Source organism: Pelophylax lessonae (assembly GCF_965119305.1).
Source record: "Pelophylax lessonae genome assembly, chromosome: 1".
NCBI classification, from domain to species: Eukaryota; Metazoa; Chordata; class Amphibia; order Anura; family Ranidae; genus Pelophylax; species Pelophylax lessonae.
Genome location: NC_138768.1, coordinates 521642626 through 521667304, shown reverse-complemented (window position 1 = coordinate 521667304; position 24679 = coordinate 521642626). Strand labels below are relative to the sequence as shown.

Genomic DNA, 24679 nt, shown 5'->3' with positions numbered 1-24679 from the left:
CAGAACCCTTTGAACTCTGTGAACCCAATCACAGAATAAAAAACGTGCTATGAAAGGTGGAGAAGAGGGGCGGGCAGGATGGCTTGTGTGCAGTAGATTTTTAAAAACTGTTTATTCCAGGAGGTCTTCTTAAAGTCTAAACTGTGGGAGTTAACCCACAGTTAAACCCTTCCAACTAATCTGGCTACTTGAATAAAAACTTAAAGATTTGTTACTCTAAAAAAAAAAAAAAATGTATCCTGTTCCCTTAAAGCATGTTATAGAGCAGGGGTCTTCAAACTATGGCCCTCCAGTTGTTCAGGAACTACAATTCCCATCATGCCTAGTCATGTCTGTGAATGTCAGGGTTTTACAATGCCTCATGGTACGTGTAGTTCTGCAACAGCTGGAGGGCCGTAGTTTGAGGATCCCTGTTATAGAGCACAGTGCTGTGTAATTTGGCCCCTTCTATCACCTAAAAAACCTGGTTGATCCGGCCAGTTTCTACCCTCCCCTCTATAAATTGACCACAGTAAATCATGGCTGCTGAGCCCTGCTCTTTGCTCTCCTCTGTGTACTTCTCTGTCCTCCCCTCCCTGCCTGTCAGCTCCGTGTCATGGCCTTCCCACCCCTCCTCCTGCTAAAAAAACTGTTCATCTGTTAAATAATCATCTTTTTTTTTTTTTCTAAGCCTGCGTACCTCTGTCTGTGTTTTATTAAAAAAAAATGCTGTAAATACCCAATTTCAGCCTGCTGCTTGGCGATCACGTGACTGGCCATCTATCTCTCTATCCTCCTCTCCTCCAGAGTGACGTCAGCAGGGGAATCATGGTCCCGTCCCCTGCAGCTGTCAGATAGGGAGAGGAGAGAGCCGGCCGGTCACGTGATCAACGAGCAGCACACTGAAATCAGGTATTTTCATGTTTTTTTTTATATAAAACACAGACAGAGGCACGCAGGCTTAGGAAACAAAAAGGGTTATAAAAAGTCCTGCAAGTGGCTTAACAACCACTTTGAGTTAAATGTTCCCTTTTACTTACTTTAACATGTGGTCATAAATAGTGTGTAACCAAACTAGCCTTTGAAGAATATCCAAACTGAAAAATAAAAATGTAATATATCACAGCTTACTAGTTCTTAGATGTTGTGTCTGTATTAGTTTTCTTTTTAAGGCAAGTACAAAATAATAACTGTTTATCCTGCCAGACCTGGCAACTTCCTACGCACTAAACTGAAATCTTAAATAATGTTGTCAGCCTTCCGGTTCGCAGCTATCTTATGTGTACCACACAAAATCTCCCTCTTATAGTAGATATGTGAAAATGGAAAAAGTATGTCGTCCAAACCAGAAAGCAAATAGAAGAAAGAAGCCTTTGGCTTCGAAATGTGTAAGCTCTAAAGAAACCATCCTTAGAGAAACACATGGAATGACTTTAATAACCTCTCCTTGAAATGTTAGTTGTGTTTTTGTAATGCAGATTTGGGGAGAACTTTCTAAGCCACTGACTGGTTATGGCTTACAGCTAGTGAAAACCCAAAATTCGGTATATTAAAAAGTTAGATTATTACATAAGACCAATAAAAACTGAAAAGTATGTCAATGTACAGTATAGTATGCACTCAATACTTGGTCAAGAATCCTTCTGCATTAATTACTGCATCAATGCGGCGTGGCATGGAGGTGATCAGCCTGGGGCACTGCTGAGGTGTTATGGAAGCCCAGGATTCTTTGATAGCGGTCTTCAGCTTGTCTGCATTGTTGGGTTTTGCCTAGGCAGTCGGAAACAGAATCCCCCCACCCCGCATTCTTCTGGGACACTGAGGACTGTATCCACCATTACCCACTTGCCGACCGCCCACCACAGATATACTGCGGCAGGCTGGCTCGGCTGCGCAAATCGCCGTACCCATACGTCGCTCCTCAGGAGCGAGTTAGGGAGTGCGCCGCGATTCCAGAAAGGGGAAGCTGATCTGCGGGGGCAACAGCCACGATTGCCGCCAGGCACCCGCGATCACTCCCCGGGAAGACAGAATGCTGGTCTGCCATTGTAAACACGGCAGACCTTTCTTCTGTCAGCAATCAATACAGAGCTCTGGTGTCCCATCTATTTAGGAGCACAGGTCCCTGTGTTGATTCCATAAGCCCATCCCCCTCACAGTTAGAAAACCTTTCCCCTAGTTTGTAGGCGCAATAACTTTTGCGCAAACCAATCAATATACACTTATTGGAATTTTTTTTAACAAAAATATGTGTCAGAAAACAAATTGGCCTAAAATTATGAAAAAATATGATTTAGAATTTTTTTTAACCGCTTGCCGACCGCCGCACGACTATTTACTGTGGCGGTCAGCCCCGTACAGGCAAAGTGACGTAGTACTACATCGCTAGCCTGTGCGCCTCTAGTGGGTGAGCACTCCCGCCCCCGCTTGTTCCCTAACATGTCCGCGTGTGTGACCGGCGGACCCGATGTCCGCCGGTCACTCGTGATCTCCCCGTGGAGAGGGAGAAAGGCAGGCGTAAACAAAGCCGCCTGTCATTCTCCCTGATCTAACTGCAGAGATCATACGATCCTGCTATATAGGATCGTATGTCTCTGTGGTTACATCACTAGCCACACCCCTTTACAGTTAGAAGCACGCCCCTAGGGACACACTTAACCCCTGCATCACCAATAAAGTTAACCCCTTCCCTGCCAGTGTCATTTTTACAGTAACAGTGCATATGTATAGCACTGATTACTGTAGTAATGTCACTGGTAACCTCAAAAGTGTCAAAAATGTCAGTCAGGGGTCCGATCTGTCCGCTGTAATGTCGCAGTCCCGCAAAAAAAATCGCAGATCGCCGCCATTACTCGTTAAAAAAAAACACCAAAAATGACAGAAATCTTTCCCTTAGTTAGTAAACGCAATAACTTTTGCGCAAACCAATCAAAATACGCTTATTGTGATTTTTTTCACCAAACATATGGAGCAGAAAACAAATTGGCCAAAAATGTTAAAAAATTTAGATTTTTACATTTTTTGGGGGGAATTTCATACAAAAAATTTTTAAAAATATTGTTATTTTTTCAAAATGTACACTCTTTTTTGTTTATAGCGCAAAAAGTAAAAATCGCACAGGTGATCAAATACCACCAAAAGAAAGCTCTGTTTGTGGGGAAAAAAAGGACGTCAATTTCATTTGGGTACAGCGTTGTACGACCGTGCAATTGTCCGTTAAATTCACGCAGTGCCGAATCGCAAAATAGGGCCTGGTCAGGAAGGGGGTAAAATCTCCTGGGGCTTAAGTGGTTAATTGGACAAAAAAAAAAGGAACAGAGCGCACACCTCCCTAGTGTAAGACCATTTATTTGAAGTTAATAGAAGCGATAAAAACAGGTACTCACAAACAGATAGGAAGTTATGCATGGAAATAAATATCCCCCGATGATGTTTACAGGGCTCTCTCCTCCTAGCCTCGGTGGCTCAGCTGTTCGTCCTGCACTGATCAGTGAGTATGGTACGGCTAAGCCAACCGCCTCGGATTACTCAAGGAGACTCGATGTGGTGAGCCTGCGCACGGTCCAGCCGGCGCCGCACACCCTCCAAGAGCCGGATGCTGTAGTCGCTCAGAGAAACTGACAATGCGGTTAAGCAGAGGGAGACTCCCCGATCGGGACCCAGAGCATGACTTGCAAGGACAACGTTTCAGAGGCGTAGCCTCCTTCTTCAGATCTCAACACCCCAGAGATTCTTTGCCCTCATTTATATAACAATATAGCGGCTCCTCCCCTCACTATTTCTTAAAGGGACATGACAATAGAGAGCCTGTAATCAGGGGCAATAATATCCAAACATTCATATATATCCATGAATTGTACATATCTAATAAAAATTAATAAAAGTGAATAAGTTCATAATACAATAAAAACTTTAAAAGACTTAAAAAAAAAAAAAGAAAATTCCATATATATATAAAAACCTACATGACACTGTGGAGACTAGACTAACAAAACAAGATAAACACCATATATGTGCGCATATGTATCTCAAAATATTCCCGTATACTGATACTGGGTGCGTATAAAGGAACACACATGCCAACATATATGTACACTGACATAGAAGACCATAAGAGATGAGGAAGATGTAAATATATGCTGACAACATGTAAAATATATAAACTGGTACATACATAAAAACAAAGTTTTAAATCAAAGTGCCAACCTCCAATTCCTCATTCAAGCCATTGGGGGACATAGAGTTAAGCGTAAATATCCAATACGTTTTGCGCATACATAGACGCGAAAATCTTTCACCTTCTGATAATGTCATAGGGATGGCTTCAATACCAAATAACTCTAACCCCTCAGTGCTACCCCCATGTACTTGGCGAAAATGGCGGGGAACACTATGTTTGTCTTTCTTTTGTTCGATGAACCGGCGATGTTCACCAAATCTGGTTCTCATAGCCCTCACCGTCCTGCCCACGTAGAATAATCCACATGGGCACCGCAGACCATATACAACAAATTGTGTGCCGCAGCAGACAAACTGTTGAATATTAATTGTCCGTCCATCTTTTTCCAACAAAGTGCTTTTTCCCATGGTGCATGAAATTACAGGCCATGCATCTTTTGAGTTTACATCTATAAGAGCCCACCATATTTAGGAATAACGGGATGTTATTTACTGACCGTTGTTTCTTGTTTTTAATTTGACTAGGTGCCACAATATTCCGGACACTTCTAGCCCGTTTAAAAACTACCTTAGGTTTAGTAGGAAGTACTCTACATAGGGCGGAAGTCTTGCATAAGTATGGGCCAATGTTTTTTAATTGCCCTTTTGACAGCCCAATGTTGATTGGTAAACTTGGTAATAAAGAGGTTATTAGAGGGTTCCTCACTTTTACCTTCAATCCTTCTACTCTCGCCACCCATAGTATACCTATCAATGGCCTCATCAATGTGCTCCTCACGGTACCCTTTTTCTAGAAATCTTCTCTTTAATATATCAGCCTGCACCAGGTACTCTGAGACTTCTGTACAATTCCTACGCAACCTACAAAATTGGCTGTGGGGTATATTCTCCTTATACTTAGGTAAATGGCAACTTGTACGATGTAAGAATGAGTTGCCTGCAGTCTCCTTAAAATGCGTCCTAGAGGTGATGTTTCCATCAGCATCCCAGGATAGCTCTAAATCCAGAAATACCAAAGTTTGCGCATCGACTACATGTGTGAAGCTGATACCATAGGGATTGGAATTGAAGTAGGCCACAAATTCAGAAACTGAATTGAAGTCACCATCCCATATGATAATCACATCGTCGATGTAGCGCCCATAATAAACAAGATGCTTGGCAAATGGGTTCCGGGTCCAAATATGATTTTTCTCCCAGAAACCCATAAACAAGTTAGCATAGCTCGGTGCAAAATGTGCACCCATAGCTGTGCCAGCAACTTGTCTATAAAATGAGCCATCAAACTGGAAGTAGTTTCTTTTCAGCACAAATTTAGTGCACGAGCATATAAAGACTCGAAGCGGGTGCATGTATTCCGCCTCAGAAAGAAAATACTCCACTGCTCTTAACCCACCCTCATGCGGAATAGATGTGTAGAGAGAACACACATCTAGGGATAACCACAGATAGTTGGCTTCCCATGTATATTTTACCAAGGTGTCCAAAACCTGGGAGGAATCCCTAATGTAGGCCGGCAGGGACGTCACCAATGGTTGTAAGAATATATCTACATATTGGGATATTTTGCTGGTGATGCCTTCCATACCAGCCACAATAGGTCTCCCAGGTGGACACCTGGGGTCCTTGTGGACCTTAGGGATGTGTTAAAAATAGGGCGTCTTGAAATAATTATTAAGGAAAAAAGATTTTTCTGCCTTACTGATGATTCCAATACCACATGCCTGATTCACCAATTGTTGTAATTCCAATTTATACCCTGGTAATGGATCCTCACTTAAGCGCTCATACGTGTTTTCATCAGATAACAGTCTGTGGGCTTCAGCAAGATAGTCCATCCTATCTTGAATCACCAATCCTCCACCCTTATCTGCTAAACGTATAACAATGTCATGATTTTCCTTTAAAAGATTCAAAGCACTCTTCTCTGAACTAGATAGATTTTGGGCACTAATCTTCCCCTTGGGCTGCATACATATTTTCTTAAAATCGGCATAAACCATGGAGTAATAGGTCTCAATATACTCATTCTTCACATGGTGTGGATAGAAGGTAGATTTAGGACGAAAACTCGTGTGAATGAAGTCATTGCCAAACGGGGTGGAAACCAAATCCACTGGTTCCACACATCCCTCGAAGAGCAATTCTTCCAGCACATTGAGTATTTCAACGTCCATCTCAGTGTTCACAATATCCCCACCGATAGTATCTGTGGGATTTGATCTCACCTCTACAGCCCCACAGTCACCCTCACCTTTCAGAGACTGCAGACTATAATACCGTATAACTGTAATATTACGTATATACCTATGCAGATCCCTAAACAATTCAAAAAGGTTTGCATTACAACTCGGGGCAAAGTTGAGTCCTTTATGCAAGAGACTCAATTCCCCTTCATTGCGTATATGGGTGGATAAATTAAATATCTTTACAGTGGAATCTAGACTTCCAATTTTCCTCTTTTTGCCTCGCTTCCCCTTTCCTCCTCTGACTCCTCTGGGTCTCCTATTTTTCTTTTTTCTACGGGAGGGGGTAAGACTAAAAAATTCCCATTCACACCCATACATGCATTGGATGACAAATGTGGCAAGACAATAACGGCTGGGGCATCTAGTGTGTCTGTAGACACCACACCCGGACGATCCTCAGGTGTCCGTATATCCAATATAGCCCCCTCAGCTTGACCGATGTGTCCATCTAGGGCATCAAATGAGTTGGATACTGGTATATTATATACCGGTAGAGGCCCAACACGAGTGATATCACTATTTCCCTCCCTGGGGACCTACCTTATTAGTCTCTAACGAAGAGGATGACCTGATAGGGGGATCCTCCCCTTGACATGGAAGGTTGTATCTCCTATATATATCAGTGGTCTCCCTATTACCACCCCTGTTTCTATTGGGGACGGAGTGCCCTCCTGTATCTATACCACACTCCTTATATCCTTTTCTACCCTTATGGTCATTATTGGAATTCCACTCCTGATGCTTCTGTGTGGATCTAATCCCTTTACCTGAAGGGTGGGTCTCACTAAGGTCAGCCCCAGTGTACACCCCTCCCCCAGCTTGGGATTGGTATGGTGGCTTCTTGAAAGTCTGCCCATATGTACCATGATTGTTGTTAGTATTTCCAGATGGATTTTGATGGATTCCCTATATCCTTTAATTTTATTTTTATTATTAGTATTATTTTTATTTTTATTTTTATTAAACTGGCCCTTCTTATTCTTATTAATGTTACCATTGGTAACGTCATGATGGTGGATAAATTACGCTTTCCTCGGATAAGGTGTTCCTCAAATTCCACCCTCTTTTTCTCCCTACAGCTATTATAGCTCTGAACTTCTATATATGTATTTAATTCAGAAACTAGCTGTTCCAATTTGGTGGTATTTGAGGCCAGCATCCTCTCCCTCTGCATAACTATAATTTCCATCCATTGTGTGGTGCACAGTGATGAAACCTTATCCCAAGTTTTTTGTAGATCAGGGTCCAGGAAGTTACACCTCTTCTTATTCCTCAACCCCCTCGGTGCCAAGCCTTCACCTAGATATTGCTTAAGAAACGTGATGTCCCACCATTGGGTGGCATTATAATTATATGCATTTTCAGTCTTTTTACAAAGAGTCCAAAAAACTCTCTCTATCACATATAGCAGCATTATTCATGGTGTCCCCAGTAGTGGAATGGGGTAAACCACCATTAATCCGCTTATCACCTGAATTATTGGTGTTCTTGGGAAATAATCCTTCAAAAATCTGCAGGGATTTTTGTCTCCTACTATCAAGTGGTTAATTGGGAATGTTATATAGCAGAAAGTAAAATATATTGTTTTTTTTTGTTTTGTTTTGTTTTTTTCAAAATTGTTGCCATTTCTTTGTTTATATCGCAAAAAATAAAAATCACACAGGTGATCGAATACCACCAAAAGAAAGCTCTATTTGTGGAAAAAAAAGGATGTACATTTTATTCGGGTACAGCATTGCATGACTGCGCAATTGTTAGTTAAAGTAACCCAGTGCCGTTTTGCAAAAAATGGCCTGGTAATTACAGGGGTAAAACCTTCCGGTCCTTAAGTAGATAACGATCCGCAGCGGTTAATCTTCCCGGTCATGATTGCAGACTGACAGCGGTGAGAGCTGCTGTTGCGGAGGACGGTCTATGTGGACAGATTTACCCCGGATGCCTGCATACTTAAATGTGCCTCTTTTATTCATCAACCATGTGAGTTGCTAAATGTTGAACTTCCATATTGCTACACTTAGAAGCGCCTCTCTTCTCTTCTATACTCTGTAGCTCCTGCTGGATTTTGCTTCTAATCCCCTTGTGGAGGCTGCCATTTGTGGATGGACATTTTATGGTTACGCAACCTTTTACATTGCTATAATCTTTTTATATGGACTATTAACTGAAAGACTTACGAATAAATGGTTGTGGAACAAATCATCTGAGTTTCCATTATTTCTTATGGGGAATTTCGCTTTGGATTACAAGCATGTTTCTGGAACTAACTATGCTCGCAATCCAAGGTTTTACTGTATAGTCATAGAAATTAAAAATATTAAAAGGTTATGATTTCAAAGATGAATAGCTCAGTTAAGACATACACAAATGAATGAGCCAATGCAGTGACTCATCTTCCATTATGTATAAAAATATTTTATACACATATTAGAAAAGAAGAAAAAAACATCACATCAAACGCTTATGAGCTTAAAAAAAATTAAATAATATTGACTCAAAACCATTATAGTTTCCATTGAAAGACGTATCTTGGTATTATGCGGCATATCTTAATTTCAAGTTACTCATTATCTTGTAGACCAACATATTTTTAGTTTTGAGTTTCATAAGTGAATATTCCTTTATTATCACCTGGGTGTGTGCTGTGCAGGCATATCGTCGTCTCATTCCTAAATCACATGTTGTATCTTCCAAACAGAAGCTGGCCTTGTGTCCCTCTGCCACCTTACGTTGGGTTGTAGCATGCAGGAGGTCATAGTGACTAAATGAATCCATACTGTGATAATGCCTTTGGAATAGAAATACAAGGGAGGATAAGTTCAAATAGTAAATTTGTAAAAGAGGGTGATAATGTCATAAGAGGCAATCAGAACTCACTGGTGGCAACTATGCCATTCCCAATTATGCCTTGGTTTCACTGGTAAAAAATCTGCTGTGCCACGATTTTTAACCCTTTGTGGAAAGCGGAGAAGGACCCGGAAACTTATATCAGAGATGTCAGGGGAGTAGGCTGACCTAGGAAACAGAGAGAAAAAATTCTGGATTAAAATGTATTTATGTCCAAGAAAAATGACATGGTGTGTGCCACAGGTCTTCAAACTATGGCCCTCCAGTTGTTCAGGAACTACAATTCCCATCATGCCTAGTCATGTCTGTGAATGTCAGAGTTTTACAATGCCTCATGGGATGTGTAGTTCTGTAACAGCTGGAGGGCCGTAGTTTGAGGTTCCCTGGGCTGTATGCCATAGCAGTAAAGAGATGCAGGACAATAAGAGAATTCATGGGTGAAACTGACTTCAATATTTTTACCATCACATAAACATCCATTTTTACATTTGGAACATCACTTAAGTGAGGGGGAAACTGATTAAAATCCTTTCCCATAAGGCCCCTTTCACATGGGCTTTTGTTTCAGGTCTGCCTGTCAGTTTTTCAGGCGGACCTGATTGGATGCTCCATGCACCCCTATGGACATCTCCGCTGACACCCGCTGCTATCCGATCTGATCCTGACCGTGAAATCTGGGCAGATGGAAACCCTATTTTCCATCCCTCTGGAGGATCGGATAGGATCGAATGAAAATGGACAGGCGGTCTGTTTTCATCTGATCTCCCATGGAGGAGAGCGGGGATCTGACATTCTGTCTCTGCAAAGTAAGCGGAGACGGAGCTGTCATCCGCCTGCTCAGCGGGGATCGGTGGATCAATCCCCGCTGAGCAAAACTGAGTCTGCCGAGCGGAAAGCCCGTGTGAAAGGACCCATAGTGTTCAACATTCGTTAAAAATGCAAAGATATTTTAACAGAATCAAATGCCAATTTTGACCAAAATGTAATGTGACCAAATTTCTTATTGGAACCATTCAAATAGGCTGTGACATTAATCCTTCTTTTATTGTTCAAATTACACTTTTTTATTTACAGGGGGTATAGAAAAGAATCACCCCCCTTTAAAATATTCATTTTGTTGCTTTGCAGCCTACAATAAAGACAGACACAGTTTTTGTTTAATCCAGCGGTATACATCCAAGGGAAAGATATAACACCAACATGTCAGAAACTTTTTTTTTTTCAATTAAAAAACAGAATTACTGAGTTGGAAAAAGTATCACCCCCCTTGTGTCAGTATTTTGTTGGGCCACCTTTTGCTTTAATTACAGTCTTTAGTCTGTTGGGATATGTCTCTACTAACATTAAACATCTACACTTTGCAATGTTTGCCCACTCTTCTTTGCAAAACTGCTCAAGTTCAGTTAAATTTGATGGTCACCATTTGTGGACTGCAGTCTTCAAGTCATTCCACAGATTTTCAATGGGTTTTAAATCTGGGCTCTGACTAAGCCATGCATTCTCCTTCAACCACTGTGTGGTCATTTTTGCTGTGTGCTTTGGGTCATTGTCATGTTAGAAGGTAAACCTTCTTCCCATTGCCAACTTGCTGGCAGAGGGCAGCAGATTTTCCTCAAGAATTTGACTGTATTTTGCCCCATCCATTTTTTCCTTCTATCCTGACATGTGCTCCAGTCCCTGCTGCAGAGAAACGCCCCCATGACAGGATACTACCACCTCCATGCGTTACTGTAGGAATGGTGTTATTTGGATGGTGAGCTGTATTGGATTTTCGCTAGACATATCATTTGGTGTTGAGTCTCATCTGACCATAACGCCTTTTTCCATGTGGCCTCAGAATCTTCAAGGTTCATTTAACGTGGTCACATGAGACTACAATTTAATTATATGGCTTACAGCAGTAGGGGTTGAGATTCCCCTCTGACGTCAGTCGGGAGGTCACGTGACTGCTGTGCTGTCCGCTCAGCCTCTCCCGTTGTAGTCCTTAGATCAGGGGAGGAGAGTGGTGGGAGGTCATGTGACCACACAGCAGCACTCTGAAATAAGGTAGTTAGCAGCATCATTTTAACCACTTAACGACCGCCCACTGCACATATACTATTGCAGGGCGCCTGCTCTGTGTAAGATCACGTACCTAGTACATGATCTGACACTTCCGGATCTAGAGCACTGGTGACCCACTCCCGCTGTGATTATACACAACGAGAGCCCAGCGGTGGGTATCACAGACTCGATGTCTGCCGGCACCCACCAATTACACAGGACACAGGCAGAACGGCAATCTGCCAATGTAAACAAGGCAGATTGTCATACGGTCAGAAGGAAAGGCATTGATCCTGTGTTTCTGCTAAGCACCCCCCAACAGCGAGTAAGCACAACCTAGGCACACATTTAACGCTTTGATCGCCCCTGATGTTAATCCCTTCCCAGCCAGTGTCAATACAGTGACAGTACATATTTTTTAGCATTGATCACTGTATTAGTGTCACTGGTCCCCAAAAAGTGTCAAAAGTGTCAGTTAGGTGTCCGACTTGTCCGCCACAATATCGCAGTCCCACTATAAGTTGCTGATTTGTCGCCAATACAAGTAAAAAATCTAAATCAAAAATAAAAATATACTATAGTTTGTGCACACTATAACTTTTTTGCATTTCAATTAATGAATGGTTATTGGGATTTTTTCCCCCAAACAATGTAGCAGAATATATATATTGATGAAGAAATTGTATTTTTTACATTTTTTTTATGTTTTATAACAGAAATGAAAAAATATTATTTTTTTTTCAAAATCGTCAGAATCTTTGTTTATAGCGCAAAAAAATAAAAATAGGTGATAAATTACCACCACAAAGAAAGCTCTATCTGCAGGAAATAAAGGACACAATTTGTATTTAGGTACAGTGTCAGGTAAAATAACGCAGTGCCGTATCTCAAAAATTGGCCTGGTCAGGAATGGGGGGGGGGGGGGTAAACCTTCTGGAGATCAAGCGGTTAGAAAAACATTGACACTGTGTATTATAACTTGTTATAATAGGTGAATAATGGTACTCACTGACTTTAGTGCCACACAAAATAGTGACAGAAGAGGAGGGGCGGGTTTGGAGATCACTCACATACTAGAAACTGACAGGCAGGGATGAAGGGGGAGGGAGGGGGGAAAGAGGAGAAACTAACTCTAACATAGCGGGATGACAGAGGCACTTAAACTGAGCATGGTATCATGGATCAGTAGCCATGATTACCGTGGTTGGTTCATATAGAGGACACAGGAACAGGTAGGATCAACCAGGTATTTTACAGCATAGAAAGAGACAAATTACACAGCACAAGCACTATGCTGTTTAACATGCTTTAAGGAAACAGGATCTTAGAACCTCTTTAGATGAAAAAAGAGAACAGAGAACGTTAGTTATTGCCCAATTGAATAGGTGTTCTAGAGGAGTTCACACTTTAAATATGATTTACAGTATTTGGTTTAACTGTGTTTGATTGCTATCTGGGATTCTTGAAGCCCTTTTATTTGTTGCTACTTCAAGAAAGAAATGCATAGTGTGCATAACTACACATTTTTGCTAATAAATCATAATGCTTTTGCTAACATTAGTATTCAAAAGGAGTATTGGATATATTATTCTTAGGAGATATTATCTATACCTGAAAGATCATTTCTTAGAAACACTACGGAGGAAATTACTTTAAATATGCCTATTCCCATAAACCAGTATATACAGAAACTGGATGAATAGATCTCTAGAGTAGAATTTCTCAACCTTTTCAACAGAGGAACCCTTGAAATAAACGTCAGGGACCCATTAAGAGCAAAGTGCATGTGCTGAGAAGAAGGCGTCAAAACAAAAATGTGCACGTGCAAAGAAAAAAATCTGGCATAGTTGCCAATACTATACATGACTGTGCTTCTTTGCACTGGAATGCACACTGGCACACAGGGGCGCATGTTTACATACACTAGGCACCAAACAACCTATAATAGTACAGTGGATGTGGCCAGTGGTTGCTAGATGATCTTCAGCTACCTGTAATCTTTCTCCTGTGTATCCTGTATTCTTTGGACTCCCTGTTACAGACCCAGCTTGCTGGACCATTCTACTGCCTAATATGTGGTTTGACCCCGGCTTGCTCTAAGACTCTGCCTCTCCTGATTATCCATCTATGACCCTGGCCTGCTACTCAGACTCCTCTCCTGCTTGCACCACTTGATTCTTGTGTATGACCTCGGCTCCAATCCTGACCATGTTCTTGCCTTCTCCCTAGCTAGTTTCTCTGTGCATGGCCTTGGCATCCAGACTAACTACACTTTCTCCGTCTGGTTCTGCCAGTCCCCCTCCTGTCATAGGTCCCATCTCACCTTTATGGTCTCTGCCTTGGTCCTGCTACATCTCCAAGACCCAAAGTATTCCTGCCAAAAGTCCTGATAGATCAGTTGACCATTATCCAGTAGACACCTCTGCAAGCAAACTCCAGGAGATCTGCCTAATCAGCATCCATGCTCCTTGAGACCTTGCACTACCTGTTCTCACCTCCATGGGTGATCAGGGAAAGCCCTCTCGTCAATTCAGCCTCCAATCAGGTACCTAACAATAACTTTCCAGTCTCATGATACATTAGTGTTATGGTCAGTGGGAGGAATGCTCCTTACACTTGTGGACATTCGAAAGAATGATATTACAGATAGCTAAAAAGATCAATGGTTTCAGTAGGAACTTATCTGAGATATAGAAATTGCTCAAGAAATCCCTAGCAACCTCTGGAAGAAACCTACTGGTTGAGAAACTCTGCTCTAGAGGATACACAACTCTTAATCCAAACCAAACTCCTATTATTCAGCTGATCATTCTTTTCTTTTCTTTTTTTTTTTTTTTAAGATAAAACTACATGTGTGCTCTAAATGGTATACTGTTTGTTTTCTCTAAGATGTTGATCCCAAAATTTAACTCTATCTAATATACTTCCAGTGGGATATTTGGCCACAGTCCATTGGTTCTTAACCACTAGCCGACTGCTCACATTGCTGCTACTGCAGCAGAGCGGCTCGGCTGGGTCCAGCGACGTAGACCTACGTCGCTGGATTCCTCCCTCCCTCTGCGGCGCGCGCGCGCCGCCGGAGGCTCGCTCCCGCTGTATTCAGACACAGCGGGAGTCAGGCCAGGGGAGGAGAGGCGGTGATCACCGCCGCTCTTCCCCAATCGTCGGGGAAAGAGTGAGGAAATCCGCCCACTTGTGTAAACAAAGCCTTCTTCCCTGCCAGTGTCATTATTACAGTAACAGTGCATATTTATAGCACTGATTACTGTCGTAATCTCACTGGTCCCCCCAAAAGTGTTAAAAATGTCAGTTAGGGGTCCGATCTGTCCGCTGCAATGTCGCAGTCCCGCAAAAAAATCGCAGCTCGCCGCTATTACTAGTAAAAAAAATAAATAAAATAAAAATGACAGATCTTTTCCGTAGTTAGTAAAACCAATCAAAATACGCTTATTGTGATTTTTCTTTACCAAAAAATATGTAGCAGAAAACAAATTGGCCTAAAATGTTAAAAAATTTTGATTTGTAAATTTTTGTGGGGAATGTTATATATCAGAATGTGAAAAATATTGTTTTTTTTTTTCAAAATTGTCGCTCTTTTTTTCAAAAATTAAAAATCCCACAGGTGATCAAATACCACCAAAATAAAGCTCTATTTGTGGGGGGAAAAAAGGACATAAATTTAATTTGGGTAAAGTGTCACACGACCACGCAATTGTCCGTTAAAATAACGCAGTGCCGAATCGCCAAGTATGACTAGATTATTAAATCTAACTATAGTGGTTTATAGTACCCTAACTACACTAGATATCCCTTTCCTCACACTAATAATTGCTAAATGACACTTTTGCAGCAGGAGTAACAGAAATGCTTCCACTCTCTTCCACAGCCCCTGTATTACAGTGCTAGAGATTTGGCGGGGCTATGTTATATACTGGGGGGCGTATTCACTACTGATTGGCCTCTGGACCCCCTAGTCACTCCAATCACATTCCTAGCATCCTCCTGCCCCCTCAATTGGCTTTTACTGATGTTTCTGCTCCAATCACAGGCTTTTAAAGCCCAGTTCCTGTCCCATTGCATTTTGGTTGGTTCTGGTTGCCGAATTCCGAACTTTTTCCGCAAAAAGTTCGGAATTCGGCCAAATTTCGAACAGTCAATGTTCGGGTCGAACCGATGGTCGACCCGAACCGTTCGATCATCCCTACTGGTGACAGTATGTAAAAAAAAAATGTATAATTTCTTTTAATTTTTTTTCTTTTTTATTATTTCTTTTCCTTTTTTTACATTTTTTTTTTTTTTACATACAGTGACCAGAGCAGTGCAGTGTTACCAGTGTTGTGATTAGCTGTGATTGGCCACAGCTAATCTTATGGTACAGATGAGCTGTGATTTGCCCTGTGTGTACCATGTGATCACTGTGACCAGTCACAGAGCCCATCACAATAGTACACAATGAAAGACATGAATCAAAGCATTTCATTGTGTACTGTACAGTTGTCATGCGATCTGCAGTGATTTGCCACAGTGATTACATGGTATAGGCATCGGGCCAGTACAGTGATCTGTTACCGGCCATGTCTGGTGGACACGGCAGGTGACAGATTGCACCGGAAGGCAGGCTGTGGGACTTGCGCGTGGCATGAACCACAGGGTTCTTGCCGCCAGTCATTTTACAAAAGGATGGACGGGCTTCCTATCCCAAGTGTTATTTTGCTAACATATTAAAGCTTTAACAATGTACTTCATCTTTTTGTGTCTGGACAATATCAATTTTGAGCCATGGTTTATTTGAGGTTGTGTTAATATTCTCATTTTGTACATCTGATCCACAGTTTTCTTTTGCATATAAAGAGCTAAAGATAAAGATATTTACCCACTTCAGAGTTTAGAACATTAGAGATACATCCTGAAAACTATAACAATGCTTTTTGGATGCATCTCCAGTATCCAGCATCTCTCCTCCTGCTCCTTTTTCTCCCATCCCCCATCCCTTCCCTGGCAATTACCAGCTGTCCAAATGAAAGCTAATAATTGGTTTGTTTTAGTATAAATAATGTAGCGCAAGTGCACATAAACAATTACACTTATATGATCAATTTCATTGAAATTATTCAATAACTCATATGGAACAAATCCAAGTAAGGCCTGTTGGGGAAAGGGTTAAATGTTCCTAGCTCAGTTTCTTGGCTTTTGCCAGCCCACCTGTGCTATAAAAAAGGAGATGGCTGAGGTCCAAGAAGTTCCAAATTCCGGTGGGTCAAGTGAGTTTTAGCATCACCTGTGAGCATAATCGTTGGCGCTGCTGAAGAAACCGTGGTTTTCGAAAAAGACATCCAAGCCATGGACAATGCAGGTATGGACTTTCACCTAATATTGATATGCCATTGATATGCCTGGGACACTACACTATTCTAGTTAGGATTAGGTAAAGGACATTATTCATATTAAACTGTTTTGCCGCGTTTCTTCAGTAAAGTTACATTAACTGTTATGAGCCTGGTCTGAAGTTATTCAAAGGGGCGCATGTTGGTTTTGGCTTATCAAAAGAAGGGTCTATAAAGTCCTGTGAAGTAACACTGCTACAAAGGGTTATCTCAGCAAAGACAACCCTACTATACAGGGTTCATCAGACTTTTGCCAGTACCTGGAGTTCCAGCTTTAGCCAGGGACAGTATGTCTTGTAAGACCAATTGGGAGAGCCTGCTAAACAACAACAGGCACTGGTTCAAGCTCTGATAGTCAGATCAAGATCATCTAGTTTTTTTCCTTTCTCTATGATCTCTTTATAGGAGTACATTTCATTGCCATTGGACTATAGTTAACTGCTTCTTCTTGTGTGCAAAATTGACATATTTGTGATTGTGTCTACACACAAGGTAATAATTTTAATTTATAATTAAAGTGATTGCGAAGTTACATTTTTTAAATAAAATAACCATTTTCTATTTACCTGCTCTGTGCAATGATTTTGCACAGAGCAACCATGAACTTCCCCTTCTGGGGTCTCCCGCCAGCTCTGTGGGCTCCTCCTCCCTTCTAAGTGCCATGGCAAGCTGGCTGCTATGGGAGCTGCTATGGGAGGTTCAGGTTCGATCTAGAGCCAGTCTATGCGTGACACACACAGCACTACTTGGCCCCACCTCCTGATCCCTCCTCACCATATTTGACTGACAGCAACAGGAGCCTATAGCTCCCACTGATCTCAGCCAAGCCTGTGAATGCAGTAGAGAGAGCAGAACAGGGCTTCTGGCAGGAACAGTGCTGGATCAAGAGTGGTGTCTGGCAGTGCTGCATTTATAAGATGGCAAAATGGCCAAAAATTATTTTCCCTTGAGACTTCAGTAGTGTATTTATTGAGGAAATTGTCAGGTTTGCAGCTCTTGCCAAGCTCTGGTCATTACTCACTCCATCTCAACAGGCAGTTTTATTACATAATGAAGGCTTTGCTGATACCTTTCCAGTTGTTAATGTAACTCATTGAATGTGTTTGAGCATGATGGTCACTAGTTGGCTGTCTAGAGCAATGTCCTCAAGATGATACTGTTTGATGAGTTAGCCAAAGATTTTGCAGACATTCTATCTGTGGTATACAAAGAATTGTTTACGGTCAGACCAAAACCCATTGAAAAGTGCAGGGAGTGGTGGATATCAGTGGTACCCAATTTCTAAGGTGATGACTGGGATGATATGTGGGACTGCCCCTTCAAATACTTAGTGTCATCCAGGGACTGCCTTATTCAATACAAAATTCTTTATTATACTCCATCCAGACTTGCCAGGATCTATGCTTTTGATTCGGCGAATTGTTGGCGTTGCCAGCATTCCCAAGCAGATTTTGAACATATGTTTTGGAAATGCCTGCTAATACAGCTTTTCTGGGAGGAGGTGGCTCACACTCTAAAAAACATTACAGCCCTTCATGTACCCATAACTATTGCTGTGTATTTACTTGGCTTAGGGGAAGAACTGGCGCTCCTGAGGGCACAGAGAAACTTAGGCCCCTTTCACACGGGGGGGGGGGGGGGCTAAGGGTGTGTAGTACCCAAAGAGACTTAGCCTGTACTACAGTTTTGTTCTTCAACTTCGACACCCAGAGACACTAAGGAGAAGTTGGACCTTTGTATGTTTTCTCAGGCTGAGTAGAGGAAGAGGGGATGATTTGCAGAGAGATTGAGGTTAGGAGTGGACCACTTCACCTGCATGAAAGAGGGACACAGTGGCAACAACGCTGGAGTATTGGAGGACCACCTGAATGCTGGTGGAGCAGCTTAATTGAGGAGCTGGACGCTGAGGACACTGACTGGGGTATGCTTTGCCAGTGAGTAGAAAAAGATCCCTTACTGATATAGAGTGTTAAAAAGGCCACTGGCAAAACCTGCATTGGGACAGAGTGCTTCAGAGCTCCACCACAATGGTTGGGCCCCAATGAGCTGGGCAGCAGAAGAAACAGGGTTGCATACTGCTGCTGACTGATATTTATGTATAAAAAAAAAAAAAAAGAAAGAAATAAAAAAAATTAAAAAAATGTATTTATATTATAAATATATATATATATATATATATATATTTTTTTTTATATTATATTATATATATATATATATATTCCCCTAGTTAGGGTTGTCCAGGACAACAATTATTGTTTCCTCTGAATATTACTGCTATTGCTTATTTTTATTGCTATATTTCTCCTACTTTTTAACCATTACAGTATAACTCTCTTATCACTGATTGATTACAGTATATTTCTTCTTTTGTTTACCTTGTTGCAATATGCTATTTGCTATTATTTAACCAGTTGCTGTGTCATTCCTGCTTTCTATGCTCCTTGAGCCACTGGGTGGTATATACTGTAGTGAAAATTCCCCGCTCAGTCAGGTGTGTGTGGTGCTATTCGCAGAATGATAGGCACAGGAACAGGGTACCCAAGGCCTGAAGGATTAAGTACTATATACTGTACGCATATCAAAATGTTGTTGCATCATACTTGAAAAGTAGCTGTCCAAGTAGTATCAAGTTTGCATTCATCAGTATCAAACATCTGCTTTAATTTGTGCCTACATGTGCCTCATTTTCTCTTACCTTGCCAAGCAGTTTTCTTCTGCTGCACACCGAAGGCTGTACATGGGTACTCTCTGTATATAGGTAGCACTCTGGATAAATAGAGCATCAGGAACCAAATCAGGAAGACCTGCAAATTAAAGCTAACATGAAAAATAGACCACTACTGAATCGTAACAAATCAGATATATTAGAAGCAAAACCAGTATAACACAGAGAACTGACTGACATAGGAGTAGTAATATCTCGCACATACACTATATTACCAAAAGTATTGGGACGTCTGCCTTTACACGCAGATGAACTTTAATGGCATTCCAGTCTTAGTCAGTAGGATTCAATATTGAGTTGACCCACCCTTTGCAGCTATAACAGCTTCAACTCTTCTGGGAAGGCTGTCCACGAGGTTTAGGAGTGTGTCTATGGGAATGGTTGACCATTCTTCCAGAAGCCCATTTGTGAGGTCAGGCACTAAAGTGAACGAGAAGGCCTGGCTTGTAGTCTCTGCTCCAAGATCATATCTCAGATGCGGGCTTGGCTTGGCTCAGTTCCAAGTAAACAATTGCACCAGCAACAGGAATATTGCACACCGAGATGTAAAATAATATTCTTCCTTTATTAAAATAGTCTGCAGGAACAAGTTCTATTCTCATATGGTTTTGCACTAGGCACAACACATTAATAAACAGAAAACTCTGTGCCTAGCACAAAAAATATCAGACTAGAACTTCTGGAATTGTGTGCAAGGAAAAATAAAAAACAGCATTTTGTTATTTACACATGATTGGATGGTGCATGTGAGCAGAGATTCACCTCATTCACTAAGTTCTAGGAAAAAATCCAATGCAAATGGTAACTTCCCTTGCAAAGTAAACAGCGCATTTGCTTTTAGTAAATCAACCCCCTATGAGTCCACTATTATATGATAGTAACAGAACCACTATAGCAGAGCTGGTTGATCTGTTTCTCATTGATCCCTCAGAAAAGTGGTATGTCCTTTTCTTATGAAAGTTGCTGAACACAAATTAAGTGACATAAATAGACTTACTTTACCTTTAGTATTGCCTTCATGATAAGGGCTCATTCAGACAGGTGCTGAGTCCCATCCTCTGTGCAGAGCCACTTTTTTGCTACTTCTGCATCCACCTCAGAGCACAGTGTCTGTGTTTGGATCCTTGCACCCGCTCCTGCCCGCACGTCAAATTTTGACATGCAACTCCTCCTGTGTAGCCACTGCATCCACTTCTATGGGCTGCCTGCATGCAGCTCTGAGGTCAAAGCAGACAGAGCAAAAAGCCTCTCTGTATGGAGGACAAGACAGCGCCATTCTTTTTTTTTTTTTTTAACTCAACATTTTATTGTTTTTCAAATACATTACATACTTATCTACAATACATCGATAACATTTACATCACCACTTCGCCCAGCCTCCCCCCATCCCAGCAAGAAATAAACAAGACACACATAAAAAAAAAAAGAAAAGAAAAAAAAAAAAAAAAAAAAAAAAAACCCTTCCTTTAGAGGATGCACACCATGTGATTCCCTTAGTGCACTCTGGCCTTCTGCCCAAGAAAGAAAAAAAAAAAAAAAGAAGGGATCAAAATACCTTCTTCAGTTTCCATTAGTGCACTTTGACCTTCAGCCCGACAGGCAGAAGGAGGTTTGTACTCTCCCAACAGTGAATAGGAACATAATGTAACACAAAAACAAAAACAACAAAAACATAAGAGGAGGGGAGGTGAAACCCTTCCCTACTCCCCCCCATGTCATATACTGTGAACATTTCACTCAGTTCGTGGGACCCCACATCAAAACACATTAATTGACCCCCCATGTCACCAGACCGCACAAATCCAAACTCATCCGTGAGCTACTACCCAAAAAAAAAAAAAAAAAAACACAAGCGCCGACAAAGAAATCGTTCCTCCTCGGCACAAGGAAGAAAGTCCTCCCCCTTCCTCTCCCCCCGTCCTTGACGAAGGGAGAGAGGAAGAGAGGAGAGGAAAAAAAAAAAAATAAATAAAAGGGGATGGGGGGAGAAAACTCCCTATCCCAGACAAGACATACACAACATATATTCCGGATAACCCGCCTAATTGTCAAACCTCCCAGAGCTACCTCCTCCACTGTCACACCAGGTATAGAGATAGCAAGACAGAAGATCGCGGGAGAAAGGAGGAAAGAAGAAAAAATAAAAATAAATAAATAAAAAAAAAAAAAACAAAAAAAAAAAATTAAGAAAGTTAAAATTAAAATAAAAATGACCTCTCACCCGCCCTCTCCAGCCCACCTCCCTCTCCCCCCCCCGCGCCCGCCCCCCTAACCTACTGCCTGTAAGTATTCCTCTGAGCATGTGAACAGCGTCCAGGGTTGCCATCGTACCCTATGTCGCTCTTCCATACTTAACCGTGCTGCAGTTAATGATTCCATCCTCTGAATCTCCCTTATTTTGGAGAGCCACAAGCGTACTGTTGGGCTCTGTGTCTGTCCCCACATAGCTGGTATACAAGCCTTCGCTGCGTTCAATAAATGTATCAAAATAGAATTTCTATATCTTTTAATAGAGTTACTCGTACAATGTAGTAGGCACAATGCCGGATCTTCTCTTACCTTAATTATTGTTAATTTCTCAATTATTCGGGCCACCTCGTTCCAGAACTCCCCAATTGCTGAGCATGACCAAAATATGTGTAACAAAGTCCCCCCCACTTCTCCGCATCGCCAACATTTGTCCGAGTGTTTTCGATCCATTTTGTGCAGGATCCTCGGCACCCTATACCATCTGGTTAATACTTTATAACTAATCTCCTGATATCTGCTGGCAATTGATGCTTTATGAGCGAGTCTCAGGATTTTGTTTACTTGTTGTTGATTGAGAGAGACAGCAAGATCTTTCTCCCATTTCTGCACAAAACTCGGGCGGTGTAAATCCTGTGTATCCCCTAAAAGCGAGTACATGTAAGATAGTACATGCGGAATTCGCTCCCCACCCTCACATAAAGACTCAAATGGTGTTAATGACCTTGGGATATACCCCCTATTTTGTAACTGTTTACAATAGTGTCTGATTTGGAATGCGCTAAAAATGTCCAACTTCCCTTCGGGCCATGTCATTATCTCTTCAGTAGTTGGTGGATCATTTTGAGTCCATACGTCCCTCAGACGTGCTCTACCTGCCTTGGCTAGCTCTATGATTTTCCCATTGGTATTCCCAGGGATAAAAGAGGAATTTCCTACCAGCGGCGTCAAGGGTGAGATCGAAGGTGCTACTGCTTGATGGTTTTGTAGTTTTGTTGCTATATGTAGCGTTGCCCCTATTGTCGGGTGGGAAAGTATTTTATCTGTTTTCAGAATGGGAGTCCATGGGGCCAATGGTGTAGGAGAATTCATAATCTCTCTTTCCATGTGTGCCCACTGTTTGTGTGATTGGTTACAGTGCCAATCATACACCCTCATAAGATGGGCTGCCCTATAGTACCGTAACAGGTCAGGCAATCCCACCCCTCCCTTTGCCTTCGGGAGGGTTAAGATCTGCATCCCTATACGGGGAGATTTTTTAGCCCAGATAAAATTTCGAAATAATCTTTTAACCTGAACAAAGAAAGCCATTGGTATTGTGATTGGCACAGCTTGTATAACGTACAAAAGTCGGGGCAACACATTCATTTTTAAAGCACTACATCGGCCGAACCATGACAATACCAATGTCTGCCATTTCTGTACATCAGTCCTCAGTGTCTTCAGAAGTGGGGAGAAATTTACCTCAAACAAATCCGAAGGATTTGAAGTAATATGTATTCCTAAGTATTCTATTGATTGATTATTCCACTGGAAAGGGAAACATTGCCGCAAGTTCTTATATTTTCCTGCAGGTATGGAGACGTTTAATGCCGATGATTTAGATATGTTTATTTTAAAAAAGGATACCTCTCCATATTTACTGATAGCGTCTAGTATTTGTGGGAGTGTTTTTTCGGGCTCTGTCACAAAAAATAGCAGATCGTCTGCATACGCTGCCACCTTGTGTTGTCCCTTTGCCACATTAGGTCCCGCTATTTCCGCATTTTGACGTATATTCCATAAAAGGGGCTCTAGCGCAAGAATAAAAATCAATGGGGACAGAGGGCATCCCTGGCGAGTGCCGTTTTTAATCTGAAAGAAGTCAGAATTCCACCCATTTACCCTAACCGCCGCTGAGGGCCTAGAATACAATGCCATGATGTAAGTCAACATTCTTTCTCCTAGACCAATATGAGTCAGGGTGGCCCTGATAAAATTCCAGGCCACCCTGTCAAAAGCCTTCTCGGCGTCTACGGCCAACAGCATCATTGGCACTTTCCGTCGTTGCGCATTGTATATTAGGTCCACTGCTCGGGTGGTGTTGTCCCTCGCCTCCCTTGTAGGGACAAACCCCACCTGATCATAATGGATTAGGCTCGGTATGTATGGAAGAAGCCGGTTCGCAATCATCCTTGCGAATAACTTGGTATCCAAATTCAGCAAGGAGATTGGACGGTAGCTTCCACATATCGTTGCATCCTTCCCTTCTTTGTGGATAAGGGTGATGTACGCCCGTAGTGAATCTATTGGCATACTTCCTCCCTCCCCAATATAATTCAAATGCGCTAATAGAGGAGCTTTTAGGATCTCAAAAAATTGCTTATAATATAGAAAAGAAAAACCGTCTGGGCCGGGGGCTTTGTGTGGTTTTGTTTGCGAAAAGGCCAACTTAAGCTCTTCCTCTGAAATCCTCTCCTCCATCACGCTCGCCTGGTCCGGGTCCAATGCCCGCATGTCCGAATTTTTGATATATTTGATCGTCTCATCGAAGCCAGCCCCCCCCCCCTCTGGCTGGCTCCGAGGAGGCGATGTCATATAGTCCTTGATAAAATCTGCTGAATTCCTCTGCAATTTCTGCTATTACAGATATTTTTTGTCCCCCCTTTACGCGTATATGGTTGATTACCGTTCGTTTCTGCGGTCCCCTTAAGGCTCGGGCCAACATCGCCCCCGGTTTGTCTGAATATTCATAGAAATGTCTTTTTTGTGCCACTAAAGATCTCATAACTTTCTCATATAGCAATTCATTGAGTTTTTCCCTGGCCTTCGTTAGGGGCGACAGTTGTATCTTCGCTACTGTTTTTTTATGCACTAAACTCAAAATCTCTATCTGAGCCAACAACTCAGCAATCTCTCTCTCTTTTTCACGTTTGCGTTTGGTACCCAACCGTATCATCACTCCTCTGATGACACACTTGTGTGCCTCCCAAATGCTCGATGGCGTCGCTTGCTCACTCGTGTTTTCCTGAAAATACCTTTCTAATTCT

General features: G+C 41.9%; 1 protein-coding gene across 1 annotated transcript in view; it reads right to left on the bottom strand.

The window, feature by feature from the left end:
* Positions 1 to 24679, bottom strand: part of LOC309560504 (uncharacterized protein) — a gene marked incomplete at its 5' end in the record, with an annotated part of 35064 nt that overhangs the window by 4350 nt on the left and 6035 nt on the right. Inside the window, 3 exons of the mRNA XM_082264135.1 lie at positions 9036 to 9192; positions 9282 to 9419; positions 19374 to 19482. Of these exons, the coding sequence (XP_082120261.1) occupies positions 9036 to 9192; positions 9282 to 9419; positions 19374 to 19482 (404 nt within the window). The remainder of the gene's footprint in view (positions 1 to 9035; positions 9193 to 9281; positions 9420 to 19373; positions 19483 to 24679) is intronic.